Genomic DNA, 13,821 nt, shown 5'->3' on the forward strand with positions numbered 1-13,821 from the left:
CTTTTAAGCATACATGCACATTTGTGACAACTGTAAACATGGATATGTCTCTCCAGATGGGTTATTACCACCAACCTCGCCAAACAATTGCTAATATACCTATAAGCTTTTGTGGAGGATCTGATTAAGCTGCCACTGCTGCTTTCAACACAAGGTTGTAGCAATGCTAAATCAAGGGTATAATGACCACCTTAAATTCTGCTTGGCCTGTGGTGGTAGGATTACTAGAGCAGTCCTTAATGCAGCAAGTTTTCTTTTTAAAACCCTATTCCACCATACTGAATATTCAGGCTGATTTCTGCTAAGTTTCACATTTGTAAATCATTTTGCCTTAAAAAAACTATCCAAAGCAAGGCTAGAACCAATTAAATAACAATCCAGCTATTGACCATTATATCAAATAAGGCAAAAGATTAATTTTCTAATCTTTTCCTAAATCCTTCCTGTCTTAAACAACATACTTCCTTGCTCATATTATAGGCTATTGTTTAATATTAGGCTAGTGTAGAAGTTCCATAAGCTTGTTATCTAGATTAGGAGTGGGCAATTAATTTTCCTAAGGGGTCACATGAGAAACCCAGATGCCCTCATGCAATGACCACCATCTCCTCAGGCTGCTCCAGGTGATGGGTAAGTGCCATGCAGGGGCAGAAGTGGCTTCCCTCCTTGCCCTCCCGCAGCTGGTGGCCGATTGAAGGAGCATATGGTGACAACCGCAGAGAACTGGTACCAATCCAGCTTCTTCTGCTGCTCCCTGCAGCATGCTTATTTACATTTGATTTCAACTGATCTTACATGGGCTGGATGGAGGCAGCCAAAATATCATATGTGGCCCAGGGGCATAAAATACACAGGCTTGATCTAGAGGCAATGGAAGCAACACCCAGTCTTCATATACTCACACACCCATTGCCGCTAAAGCAGTGAACCTTTTGGTCTCGGCATGTCAACAAATTTGGAAAATGCCTAATGTGACTCTTCTGCTGGCATATTATATCCCTGCTCCCCCAAACAAGGGAAATCTGAATGTGGCTCGCTCTATTTAAGAAAAGAATTGAAGTCCACACCCAATCTTAAAAGTTGCCAAGGTTGAGAAACAATAGATTGAAAATGTCATTTTGAAAATGGTAATACAATAGTTCTTCTGAGGACAATAAATCAATGTTTCAGTTTGCTTTGCCATCTTTTCCTGCCCCAAATAATTTTCATTCTGCTAACATGACTCTGGTGGTAACTGCAGAAAGTTTGGTAGTACACAGTTATTGACATGCAGTGAACTTGTAGCATTTTGCATCTCCAGAAAAAGAGTTTTTTTACACTTTGGATGATACTCAAATACCAGTTTATTTCATTTGAAGAAGTATTCTTTAAAATCAGTCCGAGAGATTTGCTTTTGCTACTGAACGCTGTGTGTTCTGCAAACCAAACTGAGAGTCAAGATTCACAAACCATTTCTGTCTGGCCAACTGTAGTAAGGATATAATCTAAATCTAGGTACATCCACTACTGAAAGGCAGTAGATTCAGAACTGGAGAATTTACAGAATACAAAAAAGGACATATAAGTAGAAGACACAAGTTCACTTGGCATATGTAACTGCCATGATCTCTTCAAGTAGTTTTAGTTGAAACAAAGTGCTATTTCACATTTCACATAGAAAAAAGGCAGTGTAAGAGACAGAACAGAAAGCTGGGGGGAGGGGGGGAAGAACCAGGCTGAAGACGGTCAAGAGACTTAAAACTTGAAGGAATCAGGACTGTCTTGAATTTGGAATGTATATGCATCAGAACCAGACTCTGGAACAACATTCTCATCTTCCTCCTGTAATAAAAGAGTAAAGCTTAAATTATTCTAAGTTTCTTCACAGTCTATCTAATACATGCTGTCATATTTTAAGCACAAATAGTTGCTTGTTTACATATAAAAAGTAACAATCTTTTCATATTTTTAATACAGCAGCACCCTTAATGGTGTTACAGAAAGTTAAGCCCTTACATGCACAAACTTTTTATTTACTTTTTATCAGGTAGCTTTTTTATTATTATGCAGCAGCCTCTGCAGGCCAACTTGAATTTACTTACCTCTGCTGAAAAATATTTTTCAATCAGAGTTGCAGCCGACTTGTAAACCTGCTCATTTTCATGGGATTGTAGCGCTTCAATTTTGTCTAAGCCACCACATTCTTCAATCAAGATGCACAGCTTTTCAATCTCGCCTATTTTTTCAGCTGCCTATAGAGATAATTTCATTTTTAATGGACCACATTTCATTTCATACAAGTAAGATATTCTGAACATGCTTTAAGCTTTAAGAGCTCTTGGTAGTGAAATACACAAAATGCTCCAGCCACCCCCAGAGTGGGTTGCATTGTCAACTTACCATAAAAATATTAGTAATAGCATCCAGAATCACCAGGACTGTTTTGCTGTCTTTAACCACAAGCAGATCCAATAATGGCTCTAATACACCTGTCTGGACAAGGTAAATGATCTGGCCAATTGTTCCTCCACTTGTATAGTTGGTCACTGCCCATATAGCTTCCTTCTGGGATTTAAAGTCTCCCTGTTTTAAGATACAGGAAAGTAAGGAGACAGCAATAGAACAGCCTTGAAGGGGTCCAACAAAGTTTAATATTGTAAAGTTAGACGTTTTGTGACACGCTCACAAATGTAAATACATGTATAACTGTAAGATTATACACTTCTGCTCTCCCTTTGAAATGTTTAGTTGATTTGTACAGCCACTCAGCACATGACTCAGTTTTGGATACATCATGGAAGAATTAGTGTGGTTTTTTTTTTTAAATGCAGTGTTAAGCAGTGACATTTCCTGCATACTATTTCACTGCTTTTGGAACATAAAACTGATGGTTTTAACTTATTCTATTTGCAATCACCTCAAAAAGATAAGAAGTAACCAACATAAGGCAGTTTGCATCTTCAAACCTAGCACTTCTCTAATTAGCTGACTAAAGAGAGGCAATTTAGTCTAGTGGTTAAAGTATCAGGCTGGAAAGCAGGAGACTGTACGTTCAAGTCCCACCTTAGCCATGAAAGCCAGCTGGGCAACTTTGGGCTAGTCTCTCTCTCTCTCTCTCTCTCAACCCAACTCACCTTCTTACAGGGTAGTTGGAGTGGGGAAAAGAGGAGGAAGGTGTTAGATATGCTCTCTGTATTGAGTTATTTGTAAAAATGAGGGTGGGATACAAATAAATGTTTTGATACATTTACATTTCACATAATGAGTTGCATTTCGCATGTGACTCTTCAATCTATTGAAAGTTTATGACCCAATTTTCCAGGCCTTGGAATAAAGACACTTGTAGTTCTTTCTCTGAAATCTTCCACATAACTCTCCAAAAACCACCTGAAGGTTAAAAGAACCTTCTAAAGTATCATAGGATCAAATTTTCCTTCTTTCTTCCTAGTTCTACATGGCAAAACATTTAAAGAACACTGTTTAGATGTACCTTTTTAAATTAAGAATTTGACAGATCAATACATCCCATGTTCTTAAATAGCAAAGGTATTTCATACAGACTGTATTTTTATTACATTCCCCAAAAGTTGAAAAAATGTGTCCCTGAAACATTGATAGAAAATAAAGCCTTATAGGCTACTATGAATTTAATAATTTCTACCCAGAGGCAAATCATGTTTTTAAAGCCAAAGTTCATTGCAAGGTAAAGATGGCAGAGATATCAAAATATATTTTCATCGTTACCTTCTTTAAGATGCTAACAAGATATGGAACAAGCCCGTGATCCACAACCTTCTGGATCTGATCCTGGCGGCCAGCAGTTATGTTAGACATAGTCCATGCAGCTTCTTTCTGGATGTTGTTTTTGGGGTGAATAAGCAGACTTGGGAAGACAACTAGTGCTCCAGCATCTATTACACTTTGAGTTTGCTCATCAGTCCCCGTTACAATGTTTCCTATAGCTCTTAACGATGGAGTCTGGAAAAGAGGTTTAAGATACTGAACAAGAGGAAGCCTTGGGCTGCATATAAAATAAATCTGCGGATAAATCACGTGTTGAAAGTTGAGGATTTTGTGGGGTCACTTTACGAACTGTCCAGGACAGTATGTGGCTCATGGACATGCTTGGTCTACAGAATATGGAAGAAAACTTAGCAATACCTCAATATTTACATGCAGGCTTGCCTGCCCCTCCAGAAAAGTTCTTAATGTAATATACTATAACTGTTTAACCAACTGTTAAAAGCTGCCTAAATCTTTTACTTCATCACAACCATAAAATGCAACAGCAACATTAGAGGATGATTGTATACCCACTGTAAAAATGTAAAAAAAAATTGACTAAAAAAATCTTATTATACAGTAGAGGACACCTTTGTGGAATTCACATATCTATTCAATTCCATGGCTATTCAAATCAGTGTTGACTCCTGACAACTGCCTGAACACGTCCCTGCAGTTTTCTTGGCAAGCTATCAAAGTGACTGGTCCAAATTCAGCCAGTTAGCTTTGTGCCTAAGGCAGGAGTAGAACTTGGTAATATGAAAAATCAGTATGTCCAAATAGAAAATTAAAAGGACATTTCAATAATTTCTGTCAAAGAAAGAGGTATAGCCATTTCAAGATAACACTACATTCACCCAAAAGAACTTACAATTTAAGCAACATGAATATACTGAAACAATTTCTAAACCAAAGAATATTAAAAGTATGCTTCTCAAGAAGTTGAGATTACTACACTTGAGTTGGGAACTGCATCTTCCATATGAAGAATTTCAGTACTTCATAACCTTCCCTAATTTATCTTACCATTATTGGAACTTCTCCACAGGCTAGCAGTTTCACCAATTGTGGCACTAGGCCAGTTTTGACCACTACTTCAATTCTATCATTTGACCCATCAGTCAAATAAGAAATAGCCCAGCATGTGTCTGCCAAAACTTCATGGTCATGGTAATGCAGTAGGCGAACTAAAGTGGGCAGAATCTGTTCAACAGCTTCAATGGGTGGTGCAGGGTTCTTGTTACGGCAGAGGTTTGACAAAGTCCAAGTTATGTTACGCAAGTAGCCAATCTGGAAAAAAAAACATGGTTATGATTAAATAGTGCTGAAATTGTTTTTCACATTTAAGATTTTAGCTGAGAATTCACACTTACAGATATAGAAGAGAGATCAGGAACAGCAAGCAGAGCCAAAAGTGGGTCGAGTGCACCATATTTAATAACTAAGTCTCTATAAGCAGAACCATCACCTGAAGGCAGAAATAAAGAGTGTCAAATGCTAAGACCAAGAGGTCATATGGAATTACTGCTAATTCAGGGCAGGAATACCACCATGACAAACTGACTTGATTACAATCCAAGCATTATAAAAATAACTGCCATAGAAAACTATTCAAGAAGAGGAAACAAGGAAGCCTGTTGATAACAACATTAAAACCCTTGGTAAACTAGCCACTATGGACCAGAAGCCAAAGAACATTGCAGTCACATATGTTAGTCATTGAATACCATCATGTGGAAATGATTTCAACAGTAGCATTGCGGAGCTGTAAAAAAAAAAAATCTTGAAATGTGTAGCATTGAAATGTACATAATTTTACATAATTTCTACCTAAGCACCATAATGAAGATTTTAAGGTCAAGGGCATATTTAACAAACTCCCATATATTAAGTGATATCCCCTCAGCCCTCAACATTTAATGTTAGGAATTCTAGAAAAGGCTCTGAAATAGCTACAAGTTCCATATAATACGGCGCAATCAGCTCTTAATGTTGAAATGCTGGCATAGGATTGTACTTGGAAAAAGTTATGTACCTATGCACTATACAAATATGAAAAAAAATCTTGCATTTCAAATGAAACACATCAGCTTTTTTGCATACCGTTACTTACAAGAAACACATCAGCTTTACCAACTTACCTGCAATATTCCCCAAAGCCCATACAGCTTGCTCACTAATGTGAGTATGAGGAGAAGCCAGTAGAGATATAAAGGCAGGAATTGCTCCACCCTCTACTACAGCTTTTGTCTGGTCTGATGTGCCGGAAGCAATATTGGTCAGTGCCCAAGCAGCTTCAAACTGAATAGGGCTGCAGTTTGCTTTTCCCAAAAAGGACACAAATTTTGGTATCAAGCCAGCTCTAATAATCTGGTCTATAGGGGGCTGCTTTTCTCGGGATAGCAGTTTCCTATGTGTAAGAGAAATAAATTTAGCTTTCCTATCTATATTTTAGAGGGAACATTTACATTTCCATGACAACAGTTGTTAGTCATATTTTATTTTGGAAAGTTGGTCACTACAGTTTCAGTTAGACACAGAACAATGAAATATTCCTTTTGCTGCAAAGCATTGTATATAAAATGCAAAATCTCTGAGTTTAGTGGCAATAAACATGGATGAGGTTTAGTTTTTGGTACTCATATAGCAAGTCCAAAGTTTTCTAGCAATTACTAATAGACTAAATGAAATATACTATTACTTTTACAGTACCTTGCATATTCCTAACTAATGCTTTATTTTGTACCAACATCTTGTACCAAGAGAATTAGGTTGCCGATTTGTATTCTAAAGGTTTTAGATATTCCCATTACTCTCATCTAACCATCATATATCAATTGAGCTCATATCCTGCACAAAGCCACAATTTTCTGGATTGTACACTGCATTGCCAAAACTAAACAAAAATAGATTTTGGTTAACCCATTAAGTAAGAAAAATATGCTTTCTTACTGTGCTAAAAACTGTATCAAGTTCTTAGCTTCTTGTCCTAAATATTACTATGAAACCTCAGATTACAATTTTTCAGCTCTTATCTGCAGTTTGTTTCATGCAGAATATAATGCATATTGACACTTACCTGGCAGCCTGAGTAGCCTGCAGTTGAAATTCTAAATTAGTATTGTTAATGCCTTTAACAATTTCTTCAACAGACCAGTGAACAGCAACCTACAAGCAACATTTCAAACAACTACATTAAGTTTAACAATTACAGTATTCTTGGAAAATAACTTCACCAGCACTACACCATTACATACACAAACCTTAATTTTACAGTTTCCTTTACTAAGATAGAACAAAAGACGCTTCCTTTTGACATTCCAATGTTCAAACTTATTTTGTTCACAGAAGTCAAATTAAAGTAGATCAAAAATGTGTTGTTATATTTTACAATGTAGCTTGTAAGACCTACAACTCAATGATAGTGAACAGAAAGCCTCAGGTTGAATCTCTGCCCCCCCCCCCCCTTTACTGGGAAACTAGACTGGGAAAAATATCTGTCCAAAACCAGTACAGCTTAAAGTAGACAACTAAAGGCAAATCTTCAGAAGGCTTATAAAATAGGCACTTACCTGATTGCCCCGATTTTCTTGCAGAGGTGAAGTGGCATCATCTGGAAAAGTGCCTACATTTCGCCTTTTAAGCATTTGGTCATCTTTTTTAGCTTTTCTCAGTTCTACATTGACTTCCACCCGTCGTCGCCTCATTTCCTAGTGAACACATACATTGAAAAGCTGAGCTACGGCTTTAAAAATACAAGCAGTTGTATCCCTAGTTGACAGTTACTCACATTGGAATCTTTGCCCTTGTTCTTGAATCTGTTCAGGCGGGCAGCCATTGCCCCAGCATTCTCATTGGTAGACATGGTGACTGTTATACAGATATGTCTTTAAACCTACAAAAAGACCCAGTAGTTAAAATTAAGATATTACCCTTTAACGATATTGACTGCAGAACTGTAATTGGCATCCATTCGTAAATTACCTACAGCTGGCAAACGCCGGATAAGATGCAGTTTACGGCCTAAGAGGCAGCTCTGTTTCAAGCATATTTTATTCAAACATTGACTTAAATGGTATTTAAATTTAAACTTTCCCTAGGGCTTCAAGTTTGCGAACGTTTAAGATACACACAAGCTGACTTGGTTTCAAACTTTACGCCTCTGAATTAAGGGGATTAGAGTCTACAGTAGGGCTCTCAAAGCATTTTAATTTCTCTTCGGAAGGAAATGAGCTCAACCAACCTCTGAACTTACTGCTTTTACTCTGGACATCTACTTAAGGCCCGCGGTCAATCTTGCGGAAAGTCCATTGAAATTGCGAAGAGACAATTTTTAGGGCATTACACGCAACGCCGTTGTTATCCTCACATCCCCTCCCCAAACACACCACTCACTCACTGGCAGCGGTCACAAGACGCCCCCCCCCTCAATTTAACCGCAATTTATTTGTACACCCTTCGCGCGTTGGGCGAACTCGGTTCTCATCAATTTTAACAGTCCAGCGTGTCGCGCGAGCCCAGAAAAGTGAGCCAACTGAGTTAAAACCTCGGCTAAATGAACCAACTCAGGCGAACGAAAAAGCGCCCTGGCTGTTTCCCTAGCTAGGAAATGAAGCTTTCGTGAAACAACGTTACAAATACGAACGAGCGGCGGCAGAGAGAAGGAAGGAAGGTGACCGGAACCGGTCTGGAAAAGTATTTCATTAACATCCCCCCTCCCCCAGGCTTTTGAACCGACGTTTCCCCGCTTTCTGACCCTCTAAACCTGCCTCACCCCCCCACCGTCTTACGTCTCAGCGCACCCTTCGCTCCTGCAGACCCGGCGCGGCTCAGCCACTTACCCGACAGCGCCCCAACACGTTGCGCCGAACTGCTGGAGCTGCGGAGCTCCCACTCTCGTTTCCTCCCCCCCCGCCTCCTCGAGGTGTGATTTAAACTTCTTGGGGCCTCCCGCTCTCATTGGCCAATTCGAGTCCAAGCAAACTTCTCATTGGCCAGTTTGAAAAAATATAAAACGCTCAAGCTCTCGCGTTCCTGAGAGAAAGAGAGGGGGGGGTGAGGGAGTCTCTCGTAAGTCCGAGATCTCGCGATCGTTATGTGCAACGCCCACGCGCGAGGCCCGCGGAACTACATTTCCCAGCGTAAAAGGGGCGGCGGTTTGCGGAGCAAACGTTACGAAACGAACCCCGCGTGGGGTAGAATTGACCGTTATGTCGTCAGCTTGGTTACCGGGGATTCTTAATTGTTTATATGGTCACATACAGCATTTTTTTCAAGTGGTGACACTATGGATAGCCGGTTAGCGGTAAACGCTTTCCAGACGGCCAGTAAATCAGTTTCAGGCCGGCAAACCTTTGAGAAGGAGTTAGAACGCGGCCAGCCTTCGAATCCGCTGAAAGGGTAGCGAGATGAGGGGGCGTGAGCTGGTAGAACACGAGGCTAACCGAGGCGGGAAGGGGCGTGGCCAATTTTTTAGTGACGGGGAAACGAAAACAGGAGGAAAAGGACAGACGTGGGTGGGCGGAGTCATGCGTGGTCGGGAGGGGCCCTTAGAACGCGGCTCTCACAGCTCTTTTTCGAGTGACCCAGTGGCCTAATGGATAAGGCATCAGCCTCCGGAGCTGGGGATTGTGGGTTCGAGTCCCATCTGGGTCGTTCGTAGCTCTTGTTTTGCAGCGTGATTAAAATTTATGAAGACGTTTCCTGAGCTTGATGATGGGTGTTTCTTAGGCTTTGTTAGTCGCTTTGGTTCTTCATTCTCACCATCAATCTGGAACGGAATAAAACAAACCCTGGCCGTGCATCTCTTGACACGACGGATGGGAGATAGGGCGCGAGCAAGGCTAGTGAAGCATTCAAACTACCTCAGGAAACTCTCTGGGTTTCCTCTGCTTCAAAACGGTTGTTACGCGTCAGATGCACCCCGGGGATCTTTTCCAAGCTGTGCTTGGGTGACTGGAAGTAATCTTGGGCTCCCTTGAAAACGTTTTGTTTGTTTTGTATATGCTGATAACACAAAGTAAAGGGGGGGAAAATTTGCCAGCTTTTTGTAAACCTGTAGGATTTGATTGTAAAGCAAGTGACAGCACAGAAATGGCTTCAAAAATACCAATCATTAGAAGTTGAGAGATTCACATCTTAGCCATTCGGGGGGTAGGGGTGGGGGGGGTTTATTTTTTAAAGTGTGTATGTAGAACTGGATATGTTCTCCAGAGACAACATGCTGGCAGACTAGAATCTAACAGTTTTGATCTGTAAATCTCCAGTTTCCTCAATTCTGAGGCAACATTTCCTCAATTTAAAACAGAACATAAAATAATAGAGTTGGGAAGGAGTTTAGAGGTCTTTTAATCCAATCCCCTGCTTGAGCAGGAGACCCTATACCAGGTATGGCTAACCTTTTTGCCGTCACGTGCCAAAAGCGGGGGGAGTGCAGGGGGTCACGCATGCGCGTGCCCACACCCATAATACAATGCGCCTCGCCCCCCCCCACGCAAGTGAACACGACCCTCCTGCACTCTCCCCACTTTTGGCACGCAATGACACAGTGGGCCCGGTAGGCCCGTTTTTCACCCTCCCCAGGCTCCAGAGGCTTTCTTGGAGCCTGGGGAGGGCGAAAACAGCCTCCCCCCACCCAGGCCATCCAGAGGCTGGAAATGGCCTGTTTGCTGACTTCCAGTGGGACAGGAAGGCCTGAAAATCAGCTATGTGCGCTGGAGCTGAGCTAGGACAACGCTTGCGTGCCCACCGATATGTGCCATAGGTTCGTCATCGCAACCCTATACCATTTCAGACAAAAGCTTGTCCGGTGATGGAGCACCCACAACTTCTGAAGGCAAGCTATTCCATTGGTTGATTGCTTTCACCATTAGGAAATCTCTCCTTAGTTCTACGTTGCTTCTCTCCTTGGTTAGTTTCCATCCATTGTTTCTTGTCTTGCCTTTTGGTGCTTTGGAAAATATGTATCAAAGCACAACTCTTTTCTCCTGCCAATGCTCCTTATTTCATTCATAATTGTTTAAAAGGTGCTTTTGGTTCATTTGTTTCTGTGCTTATACTTGTGTCTTGAGGATCACTGATTGATAAAAAGATACAAAACCAATAAATAAATTCCCCTTGACTTATAAAGGTGCTAGAAAGAAATGTTACCAAGATATTTCTGAGCCAGGAATAAAATACACAGGCAGTTGCATTAAGACAATCTCTTCATTCTTAGGCATGTATTCACAGTTAATAATTGGTGCTGAGGGAGATATGTAACTATACTAGAAGTTGACTTTATGTATCACATCTGAGATCTTCCAAATGACGTTGGACACCAACTCTTGCCAATTTTAGTAAACAGGACCAATAGTGAGGGATGACTGAAGTCAGAGTCAAAAAGTATATTGAAGTTGTGTATAAGTTATCTTTGCCTTAAATGTAGCAGACAAAGAACTATCTACTTTCATAAGAATTGTCCTAATTGTTGTAAATACATGCTGATAATCAACCATCCAGATTTTGATAACATAACCATGGGTATGCTGCAATGGTCATAAGTGGGAGAACTGGTTGTAAGTCACTTTTTTCAGTGCAGTTGTAACTTTGAACGGTCACTAAACAGATGGCTGTAAATCAAGGACTTCCTGTATACAGTTCAACACATGCTATTTTCAAGGAAAATACATCTCAGAATGTATCCCAATGTTTCCAGTGAAGACACTATATTAAAAACCCTGTCATTGTTGAAGGCATTGAAAAATCTGGTAGGAGATATCTCTGAAAAGATAATCGAAGGTGTCACAGGTTGTCTATTAGTATTATAAAATTGAGAAGTGCAATTTAGGACATTAAATCCACCCTATACTTTCTGCAAGAGTCCAAATTAAACCATTACGATTGGCTTTTTAGAGTCTATTTCAGGGGTGGGCAATTATGGCCGCTTTACAACCTATGGACTTCAACTCTGACCAAGGTCCCCCCCAAATAACACAATCTATTCCTATGACACCGCTCTTTTTCATATGCTTCCCATAATTCTATGAAGTGAGAGTGATTTTTATTCTTGCATTATTTTCTTTTTTTGGTTTTATTTTCCCCCCACCTCTTTTCAAATATTTTTTATCTCCTATCATTTTTCATTCTTAGCTGGTGTTTTTTAATTCCCACCCTCCCCCCCAAAATCTTGGCTCTAATTTTCTTTTATTATTACTGGCATTTAATGTACTGTAAGATTTGTTTAAATATTCATTTTGATTTGATCCATTTTATAGTTGTTTAATAGCCTTTCTGATTGCTCCTATATTTCTGATACTATATGGATTTACTTTAAATTTATTTCCTGATGCTTTTTTTCTTTTCATTTTGATTTTTATTTAGTTAGAACTCATTCTGTTTCCATCATTTTTCCCCATTCAGTCTTGTTCTAGTAACTCAGCTATTTTTACTTTTACATTTTTTTTATCATTTGCTCATTATTCATGTTACGTTTGCTATTATTCCACAGCTCTAACACTTTCCTTTCTCAGATCCAAATTTAAAAAGATTGGTGGGTTGCAGAGCTGAACCAATGCCACAGTTTATCTTTTTGCTGTTGCATTAGCTTTTATTAATAATATATAATGGTACCTTGGTACTCATCATTAATTAGCTCCGTGAGGCACAATGAGTACTAAAAATGATAAGTCCCAAACAAATTTTCCCCATAAGGAATAATATAGGGAGTCACAAGGCAGCTGACACTGACAGCTAGCTTGTCCATTCAGTACCAAACAAACGATGAGTACTGAGACAAAATTTTCACATCAAAATGTGTTGAGTACCAAATTTGAGTTTCAAAGCAGTTGAATACCAACCTATCACTGTATCTCAAAGTCAAAAGAATTACACATTAAACGTGCCATTTTTAATCATGTATACTTACGAGCCTGCACTATGTGGAATATGTCAGTGATCCAATCAGTGTAGGATTCAATAATGTGACTTTCAGCCAGTGGTGGGATTCAACCCACTTAACCGGCTTGCTGAAAATGTGAGTGTGCGCGCATGCGTGCGTGCACAGCTTCCGCACATGCACAGCTTCCGCCATATGGCAAGGGTCAACCGAGCAGTCTTTTGGGGCCTGCTCCGCTTCATGTCTGCTCTCCGGGGCAGCGGCTGCTTCTCTCTGCTGTTGCTGTTGCTCTTGCTGGGAGAGAGAGCGTCTCATGCAATTTAGCAGCTGTGAACTGCCGCTTTCCTCTAAGTCCCATCTGGAAAGCGCGCAGCACAGAGAAGCAGCAGCCATCTTGAATGGATGGGACTTAGAGGAAAGTGGCAGATCGAACCGGCTGAATCCCATCTCTGCTTTCAGCAAAGTTGTGATTTATCAAGACACAGGTTTTCTCTCTCTCTCTCTCCTGCAAATCATGAACATGTTTTGGATTGCTAGAAACAAGAACTAATAAAACTGTTATTTATATTGTTTCTCCCCTTGGAATTTTAGGAAGATCATTTGCTACATAAACAAATATTTGCAGCCTTTTCCTTCTCCACATTCTTTTCTTCCCTATGGAACAGCTGCCTTCTGTCATATCACCCTCCATTTACCTCTCACTTATGAGGAGTGTGACTTCACCTAAGAAATTACATACATACACCCAGCCCAGATCGGAGTACTTTGGCTGGAGTTTTAGTTTGAATGGAAGATATACTGAGTGATTGTATCTCCAGGGAGTCTTTCATCATTACTGCAAGAGACATTGAAAACTCTGACTTGTTGGTAATATTACAGTCAATTAATCAACAACTCTTGGAATATGCTGCTAAAGGGGATCTTTTAGAAAGGAGATATACTGTAGTAAGAAACGTTTAAAAAGCAAGTACCTAGAGCCAGACATGACTGGACAAGGGAAACCTTTAGCCTTTTTAAAAGAGCAAATTATATGATGAGATTAAACCTAAGAAGAGTTAGAGAAGCAAAAATGAAACTAAACAAAAGTATTGGTGACCGATCAAGTATTGGACGAGATCCTAGATCAAACATCCTAGGGAAAAGAAATTGTCTGAATCAGAATCAGAATTAGAATCAAAATAGAG

At 40.0% G+C, this 13,821-nt stretch overlaps 1 protein-coding gene and 1 non-coding gene across 4 annotated transcripts; one reads left to right on the forward strand and one right to left on the reverse strand.

Moving 5' to 3' along the window:
- Nucleotides 1-1,325: 1,325 nt before the first annotated feature.
- Nucleotides 1,326-9,207, reverse strand: KPNA2 (karyopherin subunit alpha 2). Of its 3 annotated transcripts, none has more exons than XM_034412625.3 (11): nt 8,604-9,207; nt 7,553-7,657; nt 7,335-7,472; nt 6,842-6,930; nt 5,904-6,172; nt 5,136-5,230; nt 4,789-5,052; nt 3,724-3,957; nt 2,380-2,562; nt 2,082-2,231; nt 1,326-1,821 (listed from the first exon to the last, which is right to left on the reverse strand). In XM_034412625.3, exons 2-11 carry the CDS (start codon nt 7,625-7,627, stop codon nt 1,735-1,737), a joined length of 1,584 nt encoding a protein of 527 aa, XP_034268516.2. In that variant the 5' UTR covers nt 7,628-7,657; nt 8,604-9,207; the 3' UTR covers nt 1,326-1,734. The 3 variants fall into 3 exon arrangements, with proteins under 3 accessions (XP_034268516.2, XP_034268518.2, XP_034268517.2); XM_034412627.2 differs by having other exon boundaries at nt 8,553-8,634; XM_034412626.3 differs by having other exon boundaries at nt 8,565-8,629.
- Nucleotides 9,208-9,344: 137 nt separating this feature from the next.
- On the forward strand, nt 9,345-9,417 carry TRNAR-CCG (transfer RNA arginine (anticodon CCG)). Its single transcript has one exon. It is a non-coding gene; the product is annotated as a tRNA-Arg (tRNA).
- Nucleotides 9,418-13,821: the final 4,404 nt, after the last annotated feature.

Source organism: Pantherophis guttatus, chromosome 2 (assembly GCF_059756535.1).
Source record: "Pantherophis guttatus breed Tessera chromosome 2, ASM5975653v1, whole genome shotgun sequence".
Taxonomy (NCBI): Eukaryota; Metazoa; Chordata; class Lepidosauria; order Squamata; family Colubridae; genus Pantherophis; species Pantherophis guttatus.

Coding starts and splice junctions, on each gene's coding strand:
- KPNA2 (XM_034412625.3), bottom strand. CDS start 7,627: ATGTCTACCAATGAGAATGCTGGGGCAATGGCTGCCCGCCTGAACAGA. Junction 7,473..7,552: donor ACAAGGGCAAAGATTCCAAT/GTGAGTAACTGT, acceptor TGTGTTCACTAG/GAAATGAGGCGACGACGGGT. Junction 5,053..5,135: donor CTGATCTCTCTTCTATATCT/GTAAGTGTGAAT, acceptor TTTTTTTTCCAG/ATTGGCTACTTGCGTAACAT.